Source organism: Acipenser ruthenus, chromosome 17 (assembly GCF_902713425.1).
Source record: "Acipenser ruthenus chromosome 17, fAciRut3.2 maternal haplotype, whole genome shotgun sequence".
Taxonomy (NCBI): domain Eukaryota; kingdom Metazoa; phylum Chordata; class Actinopteri; order Acipenseriformes; family Acipenseridae; genus Acipenser; species Acipenser ruthenus.
The window spans coordinates 13,417,060-13,442,166 of record NC_081205.1 but is presented as its reverse complement, the minus strand read 5'-3'; the positions used below and the strand labels follow the sequence as shown (position 1 = coordinate 13,442,166).

The following is a 25,107-nucleotide window of genomic DNA, read 5'->3' as shown; positions in this document are numbered from 1 at the left end:
TTTGACCCCTTGACCCTGGTGTGAATCGGAGGGGGTCGAGTGTTACTTACCCATGGGACAGAATTCCTGTATGTTAGGGGTTTGTGTGTTCCCCAGCATTAAAAATAAGTGGGATATGTAGCTGTGTCTGTACAGTGGACGGATCGTGTAGAGATCAGGAATGAGGAGTGAAAGAGTTCTTGTCTGTGATTGCAGGCATAATGGCCGGATCATCCTGCCCTGCAGAGGTTATGAAGAAGGTGATGAACACCATGAACATGCCAGAGCTGTCTGTGAGTACCAGCGCTGGGGCCCTGCGGCACCTCATTACACTGAATTCACTGGAGCCAGTCTCCTCATCCACAGCACACCCCCTGCAGCACCTCATTACACTGAATTCACTGGAGCCAGTCTCCTCATCCACACCTGAGTTTTAGCAATGCATTGCTGGGCTTAGCTAGTCAGAGCAGCTACATGGTCATACAGTTCATTCTAATGGATACTCAAGTGGAAACTGAATTTTACAGTAACATAAGCGTTACTGACCAGGCTGTAGAGTTTAAAAACAGTGCATTACATAATTGTGATGTTTTGATATTTTTATTAACATACCCAGCTATTGCTGTTTCACTTCGGTAATGCATAGTGTCTTCCTATCAGAATGTCTTCTAAATTCATAACATCTGCTAAAATCCAACCTGTTCAATCAGAAACATTTAATTGGTTCCCGACGTCTCAAAGTTGAACATTTTGATTGGTTCATCTGTCCTGCCTGCTCGCTCCGGACAGGTTCAGAGGGGCAGTAGCAGGGTTGTGAATATGCTTTCAGCCAGCATACAGTACGTGAGTATCATGTACATGCAGTGTCAGCCAGGTTCAAGGTGGTCAGGCAGCAGCAGGGATAACCTCTCCATTGTGCTATTGGTAGGGAGGGGATACGGGAGATGTGAGCAAGGGGATGGACAGTGCGAGAGATCAGGTTTTATAAATCACAAACAGGATGTAATTGTACTGTGGGAATTGTAGAACACTGGGGAGCAGTTTTGGTTAAGTGCTTGTTTAGAAAGTTGTTGCCATGTTTTCAAAGCGTTAAGGACTCGTTGAATATCACTTTTGTTTATTGTTTGGTTCTGATTTTGCTAAATGAATAGATGGTTTTCTCCTTTCAAACATTAGAATTTTCACTGTTACCTGCCCTTTTCCAAGTTATGTTTTAGTATTATTAACTTCAATAGTGATAGCACCAATATGAATGTTTACCTGAGTGATCTTGTAGCAAGTAAAGTGCAGTTTGCAAGCACAGTAGTGGTGTTGACATGACTCCCAGTCAGTGAAGGAGTGTTGACTCCTGATACTGATATGCAGCCAGTAACTCCTTCACTATACTATAAAACCTGAAATAACATTCATCTTCTGTGAAGGACAGTCTTCTTGAAAAAGCAACACTTTGGAGACTGCTCACAATGTGTTAATTCATTCATACACATTATCCTGTATTAGTTCAGTTGAATGAATTTATAATTTCCCAAACTGCTTTTTCCTGGAAAATTTTTCTATGAATGCCCTTTTTGTGTACCTGTGTAACACCTGTTTGGCCACTAGGTGGAGTTCCAGAACTATATATTGTGAACCAGAGCTGCAAACAGTATTACACAGACAGTGAGGTGGCAACCAGTGGCGGCTGGTGAGGTCTGTGGCAGGGGAGGCGGGAGCGCAAGTGGAGAATTAGTGAGTTTGAGTTGTTGCTGAACCCAGCTGTACGGCACTCTTATGTGTGTTGGTGTGTGTCAGAGGAGCCTCCCTGTGTATATAAGGGTGTCACAGAGCAGCTCACAGGTTGATGGTGTTAGTGTGGAAAAGACGTATTATTCTCCCTCCCTTTCTCTGATCACACAGCAGGGCAGACTGGGTGGATGGCTGTTTGAGGTCTACTCAAAGGTCTTTTTCAATCCCTCCTTTCTCTCTCTCTCTCTCTCTCCCTTTCTTTACTGTTTCACTGCTGGCAATTTTAAATAGTTTTTTGGAGAATTATAGTTAATTAAGTATAATTAAATGATACATTAATATTACATGAGCTACACCATAGCTAGTGCTTCCTTGTTCTGCATTTAACCACCAATGTAATTAGAAGAAAAAAAAGAGAATCCCCCAGTTATAAATGTATTTGAACTATAATGTAGATCACATACAAATGTCCAGAAATAAGCATACAACTGTATCCTTTATCATCTCAGTAGAATTGTAATCATTTCATAATAAATAGTAAACATAACAATTAAGCACAAATGTTATGACAACATTGAAAACTAACTGACTTATACAAACAAAAGTTGGCTTTATTAAGAATCTAATAGTAAAAATGACCATTTTAAATTTATAATAGTTAAGTTGTTGATTAAAAAAACAAGGAGCTCCTCTCCTACCTCCCTACTTATTAAGGCTTCCTCAAAATATATTAATGTTTCCTAATTGGTGTAACTGCGATAATTAAAATTGTCTAGTTCAAAATTCCAATTGCATCTAGCTTACTCTGTCTGTATCTCTCGTTCTCTCACTGTTCCGCGCTCTCTCGCACTCTCTCTCAATGCTCGCTTTCTCGCACATGTGCAATACAGGATCGATGGCGCTGTCTCCCTGTACTAAAAAAATTACTGCGCTTAATCCAATAAGAGAACGCTTTTGAAGTACCACGTGTCTTATGTAATTTCAATGGGAAGAAACCGAGATAGGCAAAGCCCATGGAGGAAGCGCCACCATTAGAATTGCACCTGCAAAGGGCGATATATTGCTTGCAATCTCTATTTTTGCACTGTTAACACACGCACACACATACATATTTTAAAAAGCCTCCCCTGAGAAACCTCCTCTGGTGGCAACCCTTTACAAACAGAGGGATATAAATGATGTGTTTTACAGGGTTGGACAGAACAATGAGGAACACATGCAGTAAGTACTTTAGCACACACTTCTGTGTAAATGGGATGTCTCTCGACTAAACTGCTTAAAGTAGGCACTCAAGAGAAGGAACTCCAGACCAGGATCGTCCTATGTACTCCATATGGCCGGTGTTTCTAATTTTTTGTCCAGATCATGGTGCTTGTGTGGCAGCAGAAAGGCACGAAAACAATACAAGTGCAACACACTTTTATTATTAAAGCATACAAACTTTATTAAAATAAAATGCAACAAAAAGGTATTTATTACTAGAACCAAATGTAAAGATTAGAATGAGAATGAACAGAATCTTAGCAGAGAGAGTTATATAAAGACTGATGTACTGGGGGCACCTGCTGCATTATTAAATGGTATTAAACAGAAACACAGAATGAATGGATTTCACAGCCCTCTCAGAGCTGTATAGTAAAGTGACCTGCACAACCTACAGCCCCATCCTCACATAATCCACATCAGCATGGAGCAGCAACCCTACACCTGCTGGAGGAGAGCCAAGCACAGCAGAGACTGCACAGAAACAGGTCTTTCCCATGTGCTGTGCCCTTTGAAAAGTTTACCCTGCTATGCATTGGCACAGTAAAGATACACTCCACCATGCCTACCCCATGCTTGACTGTTTTTTCACTGGTTTTTGTCTGCATTACCATGCTTTCCCAATGGGTTACTACACTTTGTATTGACTTTACCGCAGTGATGGGGAGGTTGGGGGGATTTTAATCTAGAGAAGCCAGGAACACAACTAAATGGGCTTGGATTTCATAAAATTAAATTGGACATTCATTCCACTTTTCTAAAAATGTCTTTAAATGGTTCAAATAGTTATAGCAAAATGTACAATCGTTTCTTTACAACATGTTTTTATTTTTCTGGCCGCTGGAACACACTGTCATTTCTTACCGATTTTTTTTTTTTGTGGCTAAACTGGTGGAGGGAGGCCAATTTGAATCAGACTGCGGTGTGAGTGAGTCTCAAGCATCAGTTTGAATCTCTAATTACCATTAAGGTAAATGCAGGCCCTGTACTTCAGCCCTGTTGGTTGCATTGCAAAGCCCAGCTGAAGGTAGTCTCCCCTTCGATAGTCAGCGGCACTGAACGAGCTTTGAAGCCAGGCCTCGAGAGGTGAGTGAGTTAGCCTGCAACACTCATTGTTTCCTGGCTGGCTGTTGAAACTCATTGTTTCCTGGCTGGCTATTGAAACTCCCTGCTAAACATTACTCTTCTGCCACCTGAGTATATTTCCGATATCAGTTCACCTATACTGGCTGCTGGTTGTACAGAGGGTTGATTTCAAATATATTCGTCCTGACATTAAAATGCCCAGCGGCTTTGGTTCACCGCTATGTGACCCGCCCTAACCTAATCTTCCGAAGTTTGGTTCACGTTGTAAATGGAGACGTGCCTACAGAGTTACTGACGGGATTGCCAGTCAGGATTGGTCCCAAACTCTAACCCCTGACCCCCACCCCACACTTCATTGTGCCTACACACCCACCCCAATTCTGTCTGAAAGCCCCAAATCCCTGGGGCTGGAATCTGTACCTTGTAGTCGTTTTGTCTGACCTCCTGCTCACTCGATATTGCGCCTCTTCAAATAGGTCAACTTTTTATAGGCAATAAATGATACCTCAAAACCCCTAATAATGGCTTTATTACCACCCACATAATCCGTTGCAACTTCACACTCGTTGGAAGCTACATCATATATACTGCCAGAGTTCTGAAGGATGCTTGTTCTGAAGTATTGAGGTGCTTCTGCCTACTGGCTGTACAGCAATGAAAAGGGGGTTGGCCGTGAAGGTTCTACTGGCTGTACAACAGTGAAAAGGGGTTGGCCGTGAAGGTTCTACTGGCTGCACAGCAATGAAAAGGGGTTGGCCGTGAAGGTTCTACTGGCTGTACAGCAATGAAAAGGGATTGGCCGTGAAGGTTCTACTGGCTGTACAGCAATGAAAAGGGGTTGGCCGTGAAGGTTCTACTGGCTGTACAGCAATGAAAAGGGGTTGGCCGTGACGGTTCTACTGGCACTCACTTGCACTTACAGGATGAGTAATTCTGATGTCTGGACTCTAACACCGTTTTCACACACAATACCTTCTTGCATACCCTCTCTATCGACCAAGTTAATGCTTACACAGCAACTGGGTTAACTTGGGATAAGTTACATGAACTTGCTCCCTGATATCCAGTAGGTAATCTGGCCCTGAATTATTAAATCCTAGTGTGAAAACGCTGTTAGAGATTGTTCCAGTCCTGCTATAATCCTTCCCCAGTTGATCCGCTAATCTATGTTTGTGTGAAAATATCATACCCTTGAAGAGGTGAAGAATATCTGAGAAAACCTCTGACAAAATGCACAAAAAGGATTTCCCAATGGAAAACGAAGAGCATCCCCTCAATAAAACCTCTCCCGTCTCTCACCCTCGCACCCAGTTTGCTAATCCATGGAGTTCTTATTTATTAGGCTGTAAGTCATGTCCTAGAGTAAACAGCGAGTGGGTCTGGCAAGCGTGGGGCTGTCGTGGGGATGAGGAATTTGTGGAGACTGGCAATGGGGTCAGAAATTCTTTGGCATTGTGGTGGGGGCGAGAGGGAAAGAGCGAGGGTTGTGGAGAGAGGGGAGGGAAAGAGGGGTTAGAGAGATGCTGAGTTGAGAGTAGCAGTTGGCATGGCTTCTTTCTTCACACAAATAGCCGGTCACCTGGACAGACTTTTTCACTGTCTCCTGTGAAAAAACACAAGGAGAAAAGCCAAATCAAACAGCCTGCAGCGGGGGGAGAAAGGAGGTGGAGGGCCAGGGTGGAAAAGGACTAGAGGCCTCTGCACCACCCCTTTGGATACTCCTGGGTCAGTGGGGCAAATGTGGGGAATTTTTCCCAAGAGTCATGTATGCTGACAACTTCACTCTGATGGTAAGGGCCAAAGTTAGTCAGATTTATATTGGGCAGGGCTGGCCTAAATCAGGCCTGGTTGTTAACCAAATTACTCAAACAGCTGGCCCTAATTATCCCTTTAATTGGGTTGAGTTAACTAGGGGGGGCAATAACTTTTTCACATCTGAAGATTGCATGTTTGATTACCTTGCACACCAAACAAATGAAAAGAAGCACCAAACTTTGGTGTCATTTTTCTCTCAGACTCCCTCTATATACTACTACAACCCATAAAAAATCTGACCAAATACAATGTGAAAAATGTGCAAAAATACAGAAAATCAGACAAGGGGAAAATTACTTTTTCATGGCACTGTAGATTACAATACAATTCACTGTGCATGCAGTGGTACTAATGGGCTGCTACTTGTGCAATTAGATTAAATAGTCATTACAAATGGATAAAAGGTAATATGAGTAACAACCTGGATTTATAATCTGCACCAGTGGGTTTAGGGAGGTGTGCTGTGAATGGGTTTTTGCAGAACCTTGCGTAATGATCTTCATGGTCTTAGTAACCTGGCAGTGCATGTATTCAAAATAAAACAAAATGCACCCTTTTTGCATTGCACTTAACTCCGTGCTTCTGTGCTGTCTGGTAATTATTAAGCTTTTGGAAGAAAATGAAGGGAGTTAACCAGAAGAATCCACACTCGAACAGCAGAGCCAAGGTGCTATTCAGAGCAGACAGCCTGTGCAGGTCCTCAAGCCAGAAACGTAGATCTGAGAGCCAGCGAATGAGAAAAGCATCACTAGGACACAGCAGCATCTTGATTCATTTCGCAGGACTTAGCAGCAGCTGGATCACATTAAAAGGGAGGAGGAAGAAAAGACAGTTTCGAAGCGAGTACAAAGGCACATTTATAGAAAGGAATAAAGTGTTTGCAACAGTGATAGGCTCGCAAGAAACTCATCAGAACAATATGCTCCTTCCTGCTACTCGGCGAGTTTAAGGCCATTAAATCAGACATATTTCTGTATTATTTCTAAGCAGACGCCCTTATCCAGAGTGACTTATAATTGTTACAAGATATGACATTTTTTACATACAATTAGCGATTTATACAGTTGGGTTTTTACTTGCTCAAGACAGTGTACAACAGCAGTGACCCCACCTGGGGTTGAACCCACGACCTTCCAGGCAGGAGTCCAGAGCCCTAACCACTACTCCACACGGTTGCCCTGTACCATCCATAATGAGTCGTGTGTGTGCTGCATGTAAACTGATTGCACACAAGAAGGCTGCTTTAAACAACGCTACTGTTGTATAAAGGGCAGGTGTCTCCCTACTATATATATTGCTGGTCTGTGTGGCAGAGCGAGAGCTCTGCCTGTAAATATTGTGTGTTTGGTAGTGGTTGGCAGGGATGGGGTTAATTTCTGTTCCTGACAAAAACACATGAGAATGTGGCTGCTCCTAAACATGCAGGCCTGCCCTGTTGAAAACCAACCTGTGCTTGTGTGGAGTTCTGTTCCTTTTACAAACTAGGGGGAGCTTGCCACATGCAGGACCGTCTTCACTTGTCTTTTGTGTAAAAGCAACAGCACACACAAGCACAGGTAGGTTTTCAACAGGACAGGCCTGCATGCTTATTTTAAACTCCAAAATAACAAAACCAAAAACCTAACTCCTTCCAGGAGTGCTAACAAAACTGTTGCAGGTCTAAGCTATACCAGACAGCTAAGCTGTTTCCTGGTAAAACAAAACACAGACATTTATTGTTTAAAAGTGGATCACAAACACTGTACCTCTGGAATTAACCCCACCGCCAAACACACACACCACCACAATATTTACAGGCGGAGCTCTCACTCTGCAACAGTCTGATTTTGAGTCAAAATTATTTTAGAATAATTTTCATCTCATTACTTTTGTGCAATATAGACTTGGTGCGCAAGGTGTAATAAGAATGTGCATGCTTTTAAATAAATGTGTACGGAAATGTACTGTGTTACAAAATGAATTGGCAGTAACTGTAACTGAATGCTAATGTAATATGAAGTGCATTGCAGTAGCCCCCTGAGAGAGGCCCACCCTGTACCTCTTTAAAAGCGCGTCCCTTTTTTGGCCCTCTTTGTCTTCTGTCTGCAGCCGTTGAAGGCAGCGCTGTCCCTGATCTGCTGGCCTCGGTACTGAGAAGGGGCGGCACAGGCACCCTCTGGGCGGAGCCGGCTAGAGTCCATCCACCTGCAAGCACAGAACAGCCTTGTCATTCTAACACTGTGGGGATGCAAGTTGCAATTTGGTTGTAATAGGGCAGTTTTAATAATTGGCTTTTGACGTTGTTACTACAACGCAGACTGTAAAATTGAGAGTGGCATCATAGTTTGTGGTAAATAGTTGAGGTGAATAAGTTTCATTGATTTAAAAACAAAATACAGTAGTTAACTTTGTGCATTGTCTCTGGTACTGTTCGTAACCTAGTGATTACAGATTTAATATGATTTGAGGCATATCAAGGTTGATAGTGTCCAAATTTCAATGCACAACTTTTCTGCTGTAGGTAGAGCTTTACCTGAGCTGGACGGGTTGTGGCTGTAGTTTATATATGTTTTTTCTCTGCTTTACCGGAGCTGGACGGGTTGAGGCTGTAGTTTATATACAGTTGTAGTCAAAATTTCTAGAAATTTCTCAAACAACTAATTATAGGAAAAATATTTTGTATCAAAAGTTTTGCTTTTGTGGATGAGGGAAAAAAGTTACAAGAATTATTTATTTCAGCAATTTATTTGGTATTGACTTTTCTACAGTTCACCTAAGAGTGTTGTGAACTACAGATTAAAAGTGAAATGGTGCTTTTGACTGATTTACTTTTACTGCACCAATGCCCTGAAAACACATAAATTATCCTTGCTGTATAGCAGTTATCGCTGATAACTTGGCTCGTGGAACTACCGTAAGTGCTGGAGGGTTGCAGGCAGTATTGCTCAGTGTGTTTCTGGCACTGCCTGCAGTCACTTACTTGCGCAGTGGGGCGAGGGGGCAGCTGCACATCCAGGGATTGTTGGCGATCGTCATGTTCTGGATGGTGGTGAAGGAGAGGCTGCTGGGAAGGGTGTTGAGCTTGTTGTTCTCCAAATGCAGGGACTTGAGGGCTGTGACTCCATTAAACGCGCCGTCTGAAAACTGAGCAGGAACATGATGATAGGGAGGGGCCTGTCTGCACTGCTCCCCAGGACCCTGGTACTGTCTGCAGGCAGGCAGGCAGGCAGGCACAGTGCAGGGCAGGCAGGCAGGCACAGTGCAGGGCAGGCAGACATTATGGGCACAGCTTGCTAACCGGCAGACCTTTTCCAAAAGCAAAATTAAAGGAAGTTACCCGTATTTAAAACACTATATTGAATTAAAGTGATTGCAGCTAACAAAATGCATCTTGTTCCATAACATTTCATGCCATTTACATCCGTCTCAAATGCGCAGTTTTAATGGAAACACCTGTTCTACCAAACACGAATATTCATTTAAATAACATGATATCTGATACTACACGAGGTCAAAGAAACTGTTTTAGAGTGCCTTGCACTTCCTGGGTCATGTCACCTGGAGAGTGAAATTGTCCCCCCTTCACTGGCTCCTTTCCTGTCCTGAACCAATCAGTTGCTTCCACTATTGACTGGCATGCTTTTGGCCAGGAAGTGCACATAACCTGAGAATAAGACATAGAAACATAGATATTTCTTTGACCTCAAGTAGTACTGGGCTGTCCTGTTTTCAAATGAAAATGCACATTCCAGACCTATGTAGCTAAAAGTAGTGCCGAGCAGGTAAGATTTGTGAAATGATTTTGTTAGGTACAAGCCCTTTGATCTCTCCAAGGTCCATCTATGTTTCCATCAGCCACTGGCACGCTTTGAAATCAGTCTTGTTTGTCAGAAATCTTGTTCTCAAACGCACTCTGATAGATCAGTAGCGTTACTTTTCTAAGCCACCAGCTTAAGAAAAAAACTGTTAGCTTTAATTTGATATTATCATGGAAACATTGTTAAAAGGGAACTATACAAAATTGTGACGCTTGAAAACTCCTGTTTTGTGAACCAATGGATACCCCAGCTTATTGGAACAAGATGAGAATGGCTTTATTTTTATTTATGGAAGGGTTTAATGATGGAAAGTCATGTTATTTACAGAAGGGTTTAATGAATCTTCATCTTAAAAGCACAGTAGGACTGTCTGGCCTTGTCCTATCCTGGTTCAAATCTTATCTTTCTGATAGGTTTCAGTTCGTCTCTATTGGGGAGGTAAAATCGGCATTATTGGAAGTTGTCTGTGGTGTTCCAGAGGGCTCCATTCTAGGTCCCTTGCTGTTTTCATTATATATGCTACCGTTAGGTGACATTATCCACAGACACGGAGTGAACTTCCATTGCTATGCTGATCATACCCAGCTATATTTCTCCCTAAAGCCAGGAATTTCTTCTGCCTGAGTGTTATCAGCTACTTGCCTTAGACATCAAGCATTGGATGTCACAGAATTTTGAATTCAGATAAAACAGAGGTTATGCTAGTGGGCTCACAGAACCAATTAAAAGGAAATGTGGGATTACATAAACTCAGCCCTTGCAAAACTTAAACTAGAAATTAAGATCCTGATCTCTCATTTCAGACTCATATTAGGGAATATCTTTTTTACCATTTGAGAAATACAGCTAAACTTAGACCATTTATTTCCGTATCTGGTGCTGAGAGACTAATGCATGCCTTTGTTTCATCTAGAATTGATTATTGTAATGCACTTTTTTCTGGTGTCCCAAAACGTGTGGTATCCCGCTTGCAGCTTGTTCAGAATACCGCCGCTAGAATTCTGACTAAAACCAGGAAGAGTGAACATATTTCCCCTGTTTTGGCCTCTTTACACTGGCGCCCTGTGCAGTATAGAATTGATTTTAAGATTTTGCTGTTAATTTACAAGGCCCTGAATGGATTAGCACCTAGTTATTTGCAGGAGTTACTGACCCTGTGTCTTCCACACTGCACTCTGAGATCACAGGATGCTGGGCTGCTGGTTATTCCTAGGGTTAACAAAAGTAACACGGGAGGTAGGGCTTTTTATTGTAGAGCTCCTAAAATAAGGAGTGCGCTGCCTTCTTTTGTCAGGGAAGCTGGGACCGTTACAGTTTTCAAGTCAAGACTAAATGTGTATACTGTTATTTAAATATGTTATTTAAATGGTCTGACTGTGGCAGTTGTATGTGTGACATACTATACAAATGTATTGTGGTTTGTTCTTTTTTTCTGCTATGTACTTGTCACAAAGACGGCCGGAGTGGGTGGCGTCAGACCAGATCCAGGAAATAAAATGACAGAGACTTGGGGTTTTGATGAGGTTGAGCGCATGATCGCGCTCAGCATTTAATAATTAAACAGAACAGAAAATAAAAGGTTTTAAACACAAAACAGGACACGGCACTTGAGGCCAAAATAAATAGATGAACAAAACGAACTAACACTTAACAAACGGTGCACGGAGACAAACAAACACGGTGAGAACAAACACTTTACGTTTTTCTTTTTCTTTCTCTTTCTCCTTCTTTCTCTCTCTCTCCTGTTCTCCACTCTCAAACACCCAACCCCGAGTGAATGAAAATGTGTCTATATATACTGTTGTGCTGGGATTCAATTACTAATTAATTATTCACTTGAATCCCAGCACGTGAATTCATTACATGCAACCCCGTGCTCACATATTACATTTAACCAGCACATGAAGTGATTTGTGCCCTCCTCGTGCCTAAATACAAATCTACATTTTTAAATACACGTGAAACACAGACCCGTTTATATCCCGTGTACCAATCTCTATACACCAACATTAACACACGCAACATACAACACTTAACACACACATGCACACAGGGGCGGGGCACATTGCCACATATACCCCCCCTTGTACGCAGTACACATGGCCTCAACGGCCACCTCCCCCCTTAAAAACCCAGCAGTCCAGGACAGTCTCGGGCTGGGATGCGAGGCTTCAGTGGGCCCATGGCTGGCAATGCTGTCAGCACCCCTGCCGGTAGTGGCACGGCTGACAGCATGCTGGTCCACTCCTGCAGCGAAACTGCTGCTGGGGAAAGTGGTCTCCTGACCTCTCCCCCTGTCTTTGTAGCCGGTAGCTCCCTTTGGTGGGGCTCCGATCACAGTACTTCCGGCAGCGAAGAAGCTGCAGTGGGAGCAGGTCTCCGGACCTCCCCCACGATCTCCGGCAGCAAAACTGCTGCAGTGGGAGCAGGTCTCCTGACCTCCCCCACCTTCTTCGTGGCCGGCAGCTCCCCTTGGTGGGGTTCCGGCCACAGTACTTCCTGCTGCGATGCGGAGCAACAGGCAACCCCAGGCGATGCGGAGCGGCTGGCAACCCCAGGCGATGCGGAGCGACTGGCAACCCCAGGCGATGCGGAGCGGCTGTCAACCCCAGGCGATGCCAGACAGGCATCCTTGGGCGAAGTGTGGCAAGCATCCTTGGTTGAAGTGTGGCAGGCATCCTTGGGCGAAGCGAGGCAGGCATCCTTGGGCGAAGCAAGACAGGGAGTCAGGACAAGCTGGGGTGCGGGTGTTGGCCCTCTTCTCGGCCTCTGCGGCCGGGCGGTTCTTCCCCGTGCTTCCCTCAGCAGCCTATGCAAGGGCTGCTGAGGACCGCCAGCATCTAGTCCTGGTCCTTCTGGTGAAGGGAGAGGCAGCTCCTGCTCCTCTCCCCCTGATGGTGATGGAGGCAGAAGCAGCTCCTGCTGCTCTGCTCCTGGCAGTGGAGGTGGCGGAGGTAGAGGGAGCTCCTGCTGCTCTGCTCCTGCCGGTGAAGGTGGCGGAGGCAGAGGCAGCTCCGGCTGCTCTGCTCCTGCCGGTGAAGGTGGGAGCAGCGTGTAGTCTCCTGGCGATGGAGGTGGGAGCAGCGTGTAGTCTCCTGGCGACGGAGGTGGGAGCAGCGTGTAGTCTCCCCTTTTTGAAGGGGACTGGTGTGGCTCTGCCTCTCTTGCAGGGGACTGGTGTGGCTCTGCCTTTCTTGCAGGGGACTGGTGCAGCTCTGTCTTTCTTGCAGGGGACTGGTGCGGCTCTGCCTCTGAAGGGGAAACCAGCAGGCATTCTTCCTCTGCTGGTGGAGATGGGGACAGCAGGCATTTTCCCTCTGCTGGTGGAGATGGGGACAGCAGGCATTCTCCCTCTGCTGGCAGCTTGGGTCCTAGGGCTGTGGAAGCCCCAACTTCCCTCTCTTTGGGCTGTGGACGCACCGACTCCTCCCTTTTGGGCTGTGGACGCACCGACAGCTCCCTTTTAGGCTGTGGACGCACCGACTCCTCCCTTTTGGGCTCTGGACGCACCGACTCTTCCCTTTTTGGCTGTGGACGTTCGGGCTCCCCCCACTCAGCGTAGGACGTTCGGGCTCCTCCCACTCAGGCGTAGGATGCTCTGGATCCTCCCGCTTGGGCTGTGGACGCTCAGGCTCCTCCCGCTTGGGCTGTGGACACTCAGGCTCCTCCCACTCAGGTACTGGCGAGCTGGCATAGGGGCATCCCGACCAGTCGTGTCCCCCTTCCTCACATCGCCCGCACCAGCTCGGTGGCACCTCGGAGCAGTCCCTCCAGCGGTGATCCACCTTTCCGCACCAGGTGCACCAGGGGAACAGGTTCTCTGGCTCCTCTGGCCGCTGTTGCAGTTGTGGTTGGGGCGGTGGGAGCAGCAGTCTACCTCCCCCTGCTGGTGGTGGAGACTGAGGTGACCCCTGCTCCTCCCTCTCCTGATGGACAGGGCAGCGGGCCACGAAGTGCTCACCTCTGCAGATGGGGCATAGTTGGGGTAGCTGTCCGAGGGGGTACCAGGGGCAGTTGGTGCTGGAATGCCCAGGCTCAGAGCAGCAGTTACACCCGGGCTGCTGTTCCTCCGGCTGGTGATATGGTTGCTGTTGCAGCTTTCCTTTCCCCTTCTCTTCTTACTCCTCCTCCCTACCTTCCTCTCCTGGGACGGTTTCTCCTCCTCCTCACCTTGGAAGGGGCAGATCGCCACTGTGTGTCCGTAGACCCCACAGGCCATGCACCAGCCTTGGTCTTCGAGGTCCCCGAGGAGGTCCTCCAGGTCCCGGCAGCCGTCTCTCCAGCCTTCCTTTTTTTTTTTTTTTGGCGAACAGTCCTGTGTTTTTTTTTTTTTTTTTTTTTTTTAAACACAAAACCCCCTCTCCTGGTCTGACGCTTGGAGGCGCTGTTATCCCACGATGACACCACGTGTCACAAAGACGGCCGGAGTGGGTGGCGTCAGACCAGATCCAGGAAATAAAACGACAGAGACTTGGGGTTTTGATGAGGCTGAGCGCGTGATCGCGCTCAGCATTTAATAATTAAACAGAAAATAAAAGGTTTTAAACACAAAACAGGACACAGCACTTGAGGCCAAAATAAATAGACGAACAAAACGAACTAACACTTAACAAACGGTGCACGGAGACAAACAAACACGGTGAGAACAGACACTTCACATTTTTCTTTTTCTTTTTCTTTCTCTCCTTCTCCTTCTCTCTCTCTCTCTCTCTCTCTCTCTCTCTCTCTCTCTCTCTCCCCCGTTCTCCACTCTCGAACACCCAACCCCGAGTGAATGAAAATGTGTCTATATATACTGTTGTGCTGGGATTCAATTACTAATTAATTATTAATTATTATTTGTGCCCTCCTCGTGCCTAAATACAAATCTACATTTTTAAATACACACACGCAACATACAACACTTAACACACACATGCACACGGGCGGGGCACATTGCCACAGTACTGTACAGTGCTTTGTGATATTTTGTATAAAACGCGCTATATAAAAGCAATAAATAAGTAAATAGAAATGATGGAAAGTGATGTTATTTACAGAAGGGTTTAATGATGCAGATGGAAAGTAATGTTATGGTAGAAGATGCTGGTAGGAAGAGTTCGATTCAGGTAACAGTGGCTTGGTTTACATGCAAAAATAAGTCTCATATTTTTGTCTTGCTATTTTGGTCGTACCTTTCGGGAAATTTGGGTTTACATGAAGTTTTCTTTTAGGGTGAGAAATTAGATTCAGCATGTACATATAGATTCAGCATTTCTGATGGTAGTCTACAAACTGAGCTCAAATCCCGCAATCTCGCCAGTAGAATGTTGTGTTATTGTTTGTTACTGTGGGTCCAGTATATTGGCAGCCTATAGGAGTTCAACATATTCCTCAGTGCATGGTAATCCACCTGAGTGCTTTTGTAACGTTCTGGAACTTCGTTCTGTACATCTTGCAGCACGCTAAAGTTAAGCCCCATATTTGTCTTTCAACTAATTCTTGTAACCAACATGTTTTTTTTTCATGTTTTCATTCTTGCGAAATAAATCTTGCCGTATGAATGAATTAGGTTTAAGAGATTTTACTTCATCTTTGCTCAAGCCTGGTGCTGAGGTAGACCACAGCAATACTATAGGAGACCTCTGGCACTAATTTGCAGCTCTGCTAATTTAATACATTTTGGAGTATAACAGGCTTTTTGTTCTTGGCAGGTACCCATGATAGATGCTACTTAAGGCTAGTGTAACATGAATTGCATATTTTATTACTGCTAACACTAGAAGGACCGGAGATATACTCTTACCTAGAAGCCCCGCAGCAGTCTTTCTGACGACTGTATTCAAAACACTATAAATAGTATAGTGAAAGGAGAAACAGTCAGATGTAATAGTTTTTGAATTTTTTTTTTATTCAGTATGTTACATAAGCATATATATATATATATATATATATATATATATATATATATATATATATATATATTATACACACACACACACAAACATTTATTTTACAAATCAAAACAAGAAAATGTAAGTAAATAAACATCTGAACAGACATCGGTTTACAACATACATATTTATAAAACTGAAACGATAGCAATACATTTTTTACTTTTCAACAGCAATCGGTTTATTATCAGATGCGCAAAGCAACTGAACAACGTAGATAAATAAACTTAGAAGAAAATGTTTTACAGAAGCGCACAGCACAAGAAGTTATAAAACAAAGTCTCTAATTTATTTTTCTTTTTTTCGACAAAATGGTATTCCTTTACCTTGAGTCTAAGGCTGTTCACAATCAACACAGATAATGCGCTTCTCCACGCCGCCTTTCTGCACAGGGCACAGCTGTTAGAAGTTTTATTTTTATTGCACTTGCCAACCTTGCCATCTCTTGCGGCTCTCAGTGGGGTTGCCAGCTTCAGCTGTGGGTACACGCTTGGCAGTTTCTCTCTGTTCCAAATGCTTCTTTAGTTCCTGTGCTAATTGTAAAATATACCTAGGAGTTGATGGCTGCTAGGTCCAATACATTGTAAAACACCTGAACAGGCCACCGTCAGGAGCCAGCTTTCACTGAATACTTCTGTGCCATCTGATCCAAACATCAATTTCATATTTTGTTGCGTTGTAAAACTCCACGGTCTCTGGTATTTCTTTTCACTAGTCACGATGCTAATTGACTGACCAAAGCAGCGCAGCTGGCAAGCAGGCGCCAGCCTTCAAAAGGCTGATCGAAAAACAATAGACTGTCAGCCATTCACTCAGGCAGAAAGTACTGAAAGTACTGGTAAATAAAAATAATAAAGTAGAATACCGTTCTATATAATGAAAATACAATTGTTTTCTGTGTGGCCATCAATGTGACTGCTCCCAGGGCTTTTAGGTATAATGTAATATATCTCTTTTATTTCTGCACTCCCGTGTTTCATGCTTTGTGAGAATATTTAATACATACGGACAGAAAGGTACACGAACGCACAGCCCCATATGTGTTACAGGACTGGAGAAAATTACATTTTAAAAGCAAAAACCACCAAAATGACCGCGGGGCTTCTAGTGCTAAGGGACAGAAAATAATAAAACATGAAAATAATAAAAGTATAAAGAATAAACAAACCTTGCTGTACTTTTCAAAGGGCTGCATTGTTTATTTATTGAATTATTGCAAAGGGCTGCATTGTTTACTTTGTAGTAGCTTTTGTATTTTTTTTTATAACCTTGCTTATAAAACAACTAAACTGTAAATCACTATCATTTCAGAAGTCACTTGCAAATGGCAGAGATTTAAAACGTTGAATAAATGATGTCACCTAACAATGTAAATAAACTGACTGAAAAGGGTTTCTAATTGCATCATTCATTGGTCTTAGTGATGCAGTAAAACTGTGCTTGGTTTATTTGTCACAGTAAAAAAAAAATAATGCTATGTCCCGTTCCCTTGGCTGCACAAAGGCAGTTCGGTTTTTCGGTTTTAAACTTTGATTTTGGTGTTACTGAAAACCGTCTGGATGTCAGAAGCAGCTGAAAGAGTTGATAAAAAACTGAACCGATGAGCCGAATTGCATCCCTCGTTCCAAATAAGAACCCAGTCAAATGCATCTAAAAGGTGAGCGATTCATTTTTTGAGCTACTGAAATAAACATTTAAAAAGAACAAGCCTATTTATAAGACAAGATCTCCAAAAAATACATTTGCTCTGAAGAACACAGTATCGATGAAAGTTACCAGGTAATGCAAATCCCACCGTGCATCCTGTTTATAAAGGGTTAAGACTTTGCTCGTTGTTCTTTATGAGAGCAGATCATCCCCCTGGCACTGGCCGTCAAACATTTTTAACGTTAAAATGCGAAACCTCTCGGGGTAGTGCCAAGAGATTGGATCTTTGCAAGATGTGTGATTCCCTTCTTATAAAACGAAAAAGAGAAATAAAAACGTTTTATGCAAGACCAAGGAGAGAGAAGATGGAAAATTCCACTGCATGAGAACGAGGGCTCAGTGAGAGGGATTGCTTGATCATGTGATGGATTGGGAGATGGGCTCTCCAGATTCCCGGCTGTTTCTCTCTCTGTCTCCTCTCAGACTGTCCTGCCAGCAGCCTTGCAAAGGACCTGATTGTCTATTCAGCAGGCTGATGGCAACTTAAAACTACCTCTTCTCATGCAGCCTAGTACACTGTGCTTATATTTATCCACCCGGAGCCCTCTGTGGCCTGTTTACAGGGGATTCTATTGAGAAAATAAACTGCATCTGAAAATAACACTCAGCTTGGACACGCTTGGATGGCGGCCAGTAAGCATGCCTAAAAATACATGATTTGGTCTGGAAAGCCTTTTTTCAGTTGGCCTTTATGAATCTTAAGGGGACTGTGCTTTTTCTAAATGTGTTGAGGGACTGACATCCCTGAGGTCTGTGTGTTAGACTCTGATGAGTTACTGACTGAGTCCTGCCTGTCTCCTCCACAAACTGCGTCCTGCTCTTATACCACCTCAGACAGACAGGTAGCGCATTGGTCTCTGAACCAGATACTGGACTTCCATCCTCAATCACTGCCTCTACATTGGGTTATACAATTCTGCAATTCAGCTTCACTAATGGAGTTCTGGACCATGTCCCACAAGCTGCAATGCAACATTTACCTTTTGTGACGGTGTTGTGTTTTCAGGCTTGAGCAGCTGCTGTTGCAACAGCATATAGCCATGAATGTCATGCAAATGCACGCAAATTCTGTGTGCCTCCACCCACAACCAATGTCTGGCTTATTCGCAAATGACCGCAAAGTAGGACTGTCTTCACCACTTACTGGATGATGCCCTTTAGCTTGGTTAGAACCGACCAGTTAGCCACTGCAGGGACTACACTGGTCATTCATTCGCTACAGGGAGAAAGCCCACCCAGCCTGGTCTAGGGGCTACTAATGGAACCTGTATTAAAGGGGTCCTGCCCACAGAGTGATCTCTGTCACTTTGATCAGCACTGAGTTGCATGCAGACAGGAACATGATTCTACCTAGCCAGGATTCCAGATTCAGTACTATCTGCTAGGGTGCTGCAGACAGTGTGGAGCAGTCAGGGGCTGCTTTAACAAACAACAACTTGGCACTTCTTTTCAAGATTGCATTTTCTTGAAGGGAAATCATGATTATGAAGAAATACAATATATTGATAACACAGTAATTGGTCCCATAGGCACAATTTAGAAAACAGTAATCAGATCGATAAATTAATCTCTCTCCAGTACATAGTGTAATTTGGCAGTCAGTTTGCCACTTCTGCTGTGGAGAAACATTTTACCGCAGCAACCACTGTGCTGAAAGATTCTGATAAAACAACCAAACATAAATAATTAACAACATATAGACCTTCTAGAGCCAGATGTGATCCACAAAAGCAGTACAGATGTTTTTTTTAAAGCATGCATCTAGGCTATTTTATTGCTGTTTGGTTTTACGCATTCAAGGACACATGCACAGTATACTCCAGATGAAAGGAGGCTGAAGTGAAACTCTGGAGAGAGCAGCCTGTAGTGTGCTGTTGTTTTCAATCCCCCTATCTATACCTCAATTTTTAGCTTGGATTGTATTTTCCCTTGTAAGGCTTCTTCCTCAACCTCACTTAATAAAAAGCTGGGCTAATAACATTGCTCTGCTCTATACTGTTCCTACAGTAGAGTAAATGCTGATGTGTTAGAGGTGGTACTTTTGCATTTTTTATTAGGTGGTACTTAGAGAACGAAAACAAATATTTAAACAAAAAAAATATCTATTTACCTTTGTTATTACTGTAACAAGAAGCTGGCAAGATGTAGTAACAATGCTGAAAAAAGGTTGCAGCTTCTTTAGAGATGGAACTTTAATATACAAAACTATGGAAATTGGTGTATGGAAGGTATACTTTAACTACATCAGTTGTGATTACATCTGTGGTCTTTTAACAAAAGGCTTAGGTATTTAGCACAACATTTTGGCAAACGCATAACCACTTTGTTATATAGATAATCAGCTATTTGCCAAAGATTAGAGCATTTGTGGTACTTTTAGTTCAGCCCATGCCAGTGCAGGACATTGTTCCAACACTCCCTGGATCTGGTCAAGACCTGGCTGGAATACACCTGTGTATGGCTCAATTCAGTAATTATGGACATGCTTGGAAAAAAAAATCCTGGACTGACATTGCTTGAAAGAGCCACAAGCGAGTACCAGTACCACTGTGTTGGACTATACCCCACCCCCTGTAAAAAGCAGACGTGCTTACCCGCTCCAGGCCCATGCTGTCCAGGTAGAGCTTCTCCATGTATCTCCCGAAGGACTGGAAGGCGTTGTCTGGGATGCTCTTCATGGGGTTCTTAGACAGCTTCAGCTCCTCCAACACGCGCAGCTTGCTCAGGGCGGCGCTGGGGAAGGAAGACAGCCGGTTCTGCTCCAGGTGCAGGATGGCCAGGTTCTCCACGTCCTCCAGGGCAGAGGGCTGGATGGAGGTCATGTCGTTGCCGCTAATGTGGAGCCAGCGCAGGTCCTTGGCGCCGCTGAAGGAGCCAGCCCGAAGCTCGCGGATCTTGTTGTCGTTCAGCTGCAGGGTGAAGAGGTTGATCATGGGGGCCAGGATGCCGCGGGGCAGGTCACTGATGCGGTTGCTGTCCAGGTAGAGGTAGGTGAGCTCGGTCAGGTCCTCGAAGGCTCCTGGCTTGATGATGCTGATCTCGTTGTTGGATATGTAGAGGTAGATGAGCTTCTTGAGCCCTTTGAAGGCCTTGCCCGAGATCTCCTTGATGTGGCAATTCTGCAGATGCAGGGAGATGAGCCCCGGCGAGCTGCTGAAGGCACCGCTGGGGATCACAGGCAGCTGGTTCCTCTGCAGGTTGAGGAGGCGTGTGGCGTCGGATGTTTCTGGGATCTTCTTGAGCCCCACATTATCACAGATAACATGCTGCAGGTCACCATGGCAGTGGCAGGGGCTGGGGCACTGACTCGGAGCAGGAGAGACGCTGGCCACCAGGGCTAGCAAAGAGGCAACTAGGAAGCTCATTCTCTGCATGTCTGGTGCTGGTTGCTCTGTCTGGTCTGTGGCTGAGCAAATAGGAGAGAGAGGAAGGAATGTGCTTTGGCTTGACAGAACACAGCACTACTTATAACGTTATGAAAACACCTAAAAGCAGAGCCAACATGTTACGTGGAACCGAAGGGTTGTGCCTGCTCTCTGAGTGTTAACAGTTTCCATGCTGCTAAAGACTAACCTCTGTGATTGTTTTTATAAGGGAAACCTCCCTGGTGTGGATTTTCATTGTGCATCTGAGTTGCATTTCTCTCATCATCTTTACTTCTTTATAGTTTGTAACATTTTATTTAAAAAGAAACATCATCATTTAAGAAAATAAATAAATGCAAACAAACTGAATACGATGCAATGCAGCAAAGCAAAATGCAATAGACTGTAGAAGAAAAACAAGAGAAGAGGGAGGAGGACACAGAAGAAGAGAGAGAGGGAGGAGGACACAGAAGAAGAGAGAGGGAGGAGGACACAAGAAGAGAGAGAGGGAGGAGGACACAGAAGAAGAGAGAGAGGGAGGAGGACACAGAAGAAGAGAGAGGGAGGAGGACACAGAAGAAGAGAGAGGGAGGAGGACACAAGAAGAGAGAGAGGGAGGAGGACACAGAAGAAGAGAGAGAGGGAGGAGGACACAGAAGAAGAGAGAGAGGGAGGAGGACACAGAAGAAGAGAGAGAGGGAGGAGGACACAGAACAAGAGAGAGGGAGGAGGACACAGAACAAGAGAGAGAGGGAGGAGGACACAGAACAAGTATTTCAGTTTCCAACACATTGTACCAATAGCCAAAATAGTCTCACAAACACTATTTCTAGATCGTTCCAAGATAATAAGATTCTGTGCAGACAACTGAAAGGGAAAAAGATTTATGGTAATTTAACAAAACTAGTAAGAAATAGCTATGATGCTGGCAGCCGTACTGAAATAACCGTGATGCTGGCAACTGTACTGATATAACCGTGATGCTGGCAACTGTACTGAAATAACCATGATGCTGGCAGCCGTACTGAAATAACCGTGATGCTGGAAGCCGTACTGAAATAACCGTGATGCTGGCAACTGTACTGAAATAACCGTGATGCTGGCAGCCGTACTGAAGTAACCGTGATGCTGGCAGCCGTACTGAAATAACCGTGATACTGGCAGCCGTACTGAAATAACCGTGATGCTGGAAGCCGTACTGAAATAACCGTGATGCTGGCAACTGTACTGAAATAACCGTGATGCTGGAAGCCGTACTGAAATAACCGTGATGCTGGCAGCTGTACTGAAATAACCGTGATGCTGGAAGCTGCACTGAAATAACCGTGATGCTGGCAGCTGTACTGAAATAACCGTGATGCTGGCAGCCATTCTGAAATAACTGTGATGCTGGCAGCTGCACTGAAATAACCGTGATGCTGGCAGCCGTACTGAAATAATTGGAGTTTTCTTTGTTTGTTAATCTGTTATTACTCTTTTGTTTCCCCGATATTCCAATATCCTAAGGGCTGGGATTTAAAACTTTGCAGAACACAGGGAATAGTTTCTCCTGTCTTTTTTTACATATGTTCTACACTCCAGAATGTAATGGACCAGATTCCTGCAGAACTGAATCGGAATAAATAATGACATTTCTTTTTATTAACTATAATCCAGATTCTGGTGCATTATCTAGGGGTTTTAATCTTGACATTTTCTATTGATCGAAAAAATCGATTAATCACACCTGTTTTCTAGATATGAAATTGTATTGAAAGACAATTACAAGTAATCACTTTTAGTGATGAAATCTGACATTTTCTTTTGATGTGTACTGCCAGTTTACGTTTCCTTCAGCCAAATGCCATGTCTAAAAGAAAAAAATGAAAAATACATCAAGTGTATCTATTACTGTAAATTACCAGGCACACTACGGCCTAGGACAATGGATTTAACAGATCCTTTTTTTGGTAAACCATAGGCTTTCTAGTTTCAGACTAACAAAGGTAACTTACTGAGCGCTATGTTATTTTAGTTAGCTAAAGAAAAAGTACAATATAGCTGTTAATTTTCTCATACGGTTTGAAATTAAATACGTTGAATAAAAAGAAAAATCTGCTTGCGACTAAGATGATACAATAAACCTGCAGTACTGCCGATGAGCACATGTTGCAAGTTCAGTCTTTTTTTCTGTAGTCTGAGATATTGTGAAATATTGGGGATACCGTCTAGCTGCCCTTTTGCCAAGGTCTTTAGAAGTTTATATTTTTTTTAGCATTTATATAGCGCTTTTATACAAAAGTATCGCAAAGCACTGTACAGTACATAGCAGAAAAAAAGAACAAACCACAATACATTTGTATAGTATGTCACACATACAACTGCCACAGTCAGACAATTGAAATAACATAATTAAATAACAGTATGCAAATAATAATAATACATTTTAAAGTCACATTAAAATCCACTAAGATAAGAAATCCATTTTATAAAAGTGCATTTTCAGTCTTGACTTGAAAACTGTAACGGTCCCAACGTCCCTGACAAACGAAGGCAGAGCATTCCATTATGTAGGAGCTCTTCAAGAAAAAGCCCTTCCTCCCTTGTTGCTTTTGTTGACCCTAGGAATAACCAACAGCTCCGCATTATGAGATCTCAGAGTGCAGTTTGGAAGATACGGGGTCAGTAACTCCTGCAAATAACTAGGTGCTAATCCATTCAGGGCCTTGTAAATCAATAGCAAAATCTTAAAATCAATTCTATACTGCTCAGGGAGCCAGTGTAAAGACAATTTTCAACAGTATTATCCTGATGAAACCCTAGCAGGACCACTAGCAGGCCCCAGAGTATGTACAGTATGCCTGGCACTGTAATTGCCAGCAGTGTGCATTGGCTCATGCCATTGTGATACCACTGATTTACCACTGTGTTACAACTATGGTGCCATTCTCTCAATGGCAGCCTCCTACAATGTAGCTGTCTGTGTGGTACCATTGCCCCTTGATACAGAACTGCTGTATAATCATTGCAGTACCATGGTCTGCCTGCAGTGCCATTGAACATTATTTGTTATACATTAGTAAAATACTGTGCCTGTTTATAAAATATACATCTTTAACTACCCTGCTGTCAGATTATATCATATCCTTTGCATGTAGGTTCCAAAGCCAAATTATCTTCCCTAAACGGAATGTTCCGCTTCTGAGAAGAAAAGCTGTCTCAAATACTAGCTAGCTGAGTTTCAGTGGGTGTTTCGGATTAAAGCAATGTGTAAGCTGGTATTTTTGCCTTAACTCCTGAAGTTCAAGTAGAAAAAGGCACAGCTTTTAATATCTGCGTACATTTTCGATAAAGAGAAAACACTTTGATTGTGCACGGGCAGCGTCGTGACCAGAGCTGACATTCTACCGAGGTCAAACTGAGGTTTCAAGCTGAATCTGGCAGTGTTTATATGACTGCCTGGTATTTACTATTCCACCTGCAAATCTATGTGTGACACGGCAAAAAACCAACCGAGGACACAACCTCGTAGCTAATTACGACCATGTGTACGGGTCACGCAAACATCTACTTGGGTTCTCTCTTTGTGGTTCTGCCTTTGTGGTTCTGTCTTTGGGGTTCTGTCTGTGATTCTCTCTTTGTGGTTCTGTCTGTGATTCTCTCTTTGTAGTTCTGTCTTTGTGGTTCTGTCTTTGTGGTTATGTCTCTGGTCACTCATTGATTACACCGTGTAACAAATTTTTTTTTTTTTTTTGGTTCCTGGGTAGTAAGTGTTATTTCCTAATTGCTTATGCCTCAAAAGTATAGAAAATGGCTATTATTCCCCACAAACTTTGCTTTTGTGTCCAGAACAGTGATATTTTGAAATTGACCTATTTCCAATGAGAAAACGGGCGAATTTGTGTCTTTTCGTTCACATAGTCAGAAAAAAACAACATATTAATCCAAATTAACATGTATTTATACTAAAGTAATACAAAAATGACTACAAAAGATTTAGATTATACTGTAAATCACTTTCACGAATCAGCCCCCAAATGTAGTATCCCATCATGTTCTCGTTATACTATCCTTCATTGACAGCTCATCCAGGAGCCTCAAAGCCGTGCTGCTCCATAATGGTAACAAGTACCCGTCTCTTCCCCTGGCTCACTCGGTGCACCTTAAAGAGGATTACAACAGCATCAGGACCTTGCTGGACGCCTTGAAGTATGATGAGTACGTCTGGGACCCCCGGAAGGTGCTGATGCCACCACTGCACATCAAATTGGGCCTTATGAAACAATTTGTCAGAGCTCTAGATAAGGAGTCGGCAGCCTTCAAGTACCTTCAAGACTTCTTCCCTAAGCTGTCTGAGGCAAAGGTCAAAGCCGGTGTCTTCGTCGGACCACAGATAAAGAAGATCCTGGAGTGCAATGAATTCCCCAAGAAGCTCACTAGTAAGGAGAAAGCGGCTTG

The 25,107-nt window shown here is 43.7% G+C and overlaps 2 protein-coding genes across 2 annotated transcripts in view; one reads left to right on the top strand and one right to left on the bottom strand.

The window, feature by feature from the left end:
* acsf2 (acyl-CoA synthetase family member 2) overlaps positions 1–25,107 on the top strand; it is a 95,735-nt gene that overhangs the window by 30,330 nt on the left and 40,298 nt on the right. Inside the window, exon 10 of the mRNA XM_058989996.1 lies at positions 196–272. Coding sequence (XP_058845979.1) covers positions 196–272 — 77 coding nt within the window. The remainder of the gene's footprint in view (positions 1–195; positions 273–25,107) is intronic.
* chad (chondroadherin) lies at positions 3,107–20,755 on the bottom strand. The gene is made up of 4 exons (XM_034038862.3): positions 19,900–20,755; positions 8,828–8,991; positions 7,907–8,052; positions 3,107–5,656 (listed from the first exon to the last, which is right to left on the bottom strand). Exons 1-3 carry the CDS (start codon positions 20,677–20,679, stop codon positions 7,911–7,913), a joined length of 1,086 nt encoding a protein of 361 aa, XP_033894753.3. The 5' UTR covers positions 20,680–20,755; the 3' UTR covers positions 3,107–5,656; positions 7,907–7,910.

Excerpts from the sequence above, each read along its gene's own strand:
- chad (XM_034038862.3), bottom strand. The coding sequence starts at position 20,679 with ATGCAGAGAATGAGCTTCCTAGTTGCCTCTTTGCTAGCCCTGGTGGCC. Across the intron at positions 8,992-19,899 it reads ACAGCATGGGCCTGGAGCGG|TTTTCAGACGGCGCGTTTAA; the intron begins GTAAGCACGTCT and ends GTTCCTGCTCAG. Across the intron at positions 8,053-8,827 it reads CCCCTCGCCCCACTGCGCAA|GTGGATGGACTCTAGCCGGC; the intron begins GTAAGTGACTGC and ends CTGTGCTTGCAG.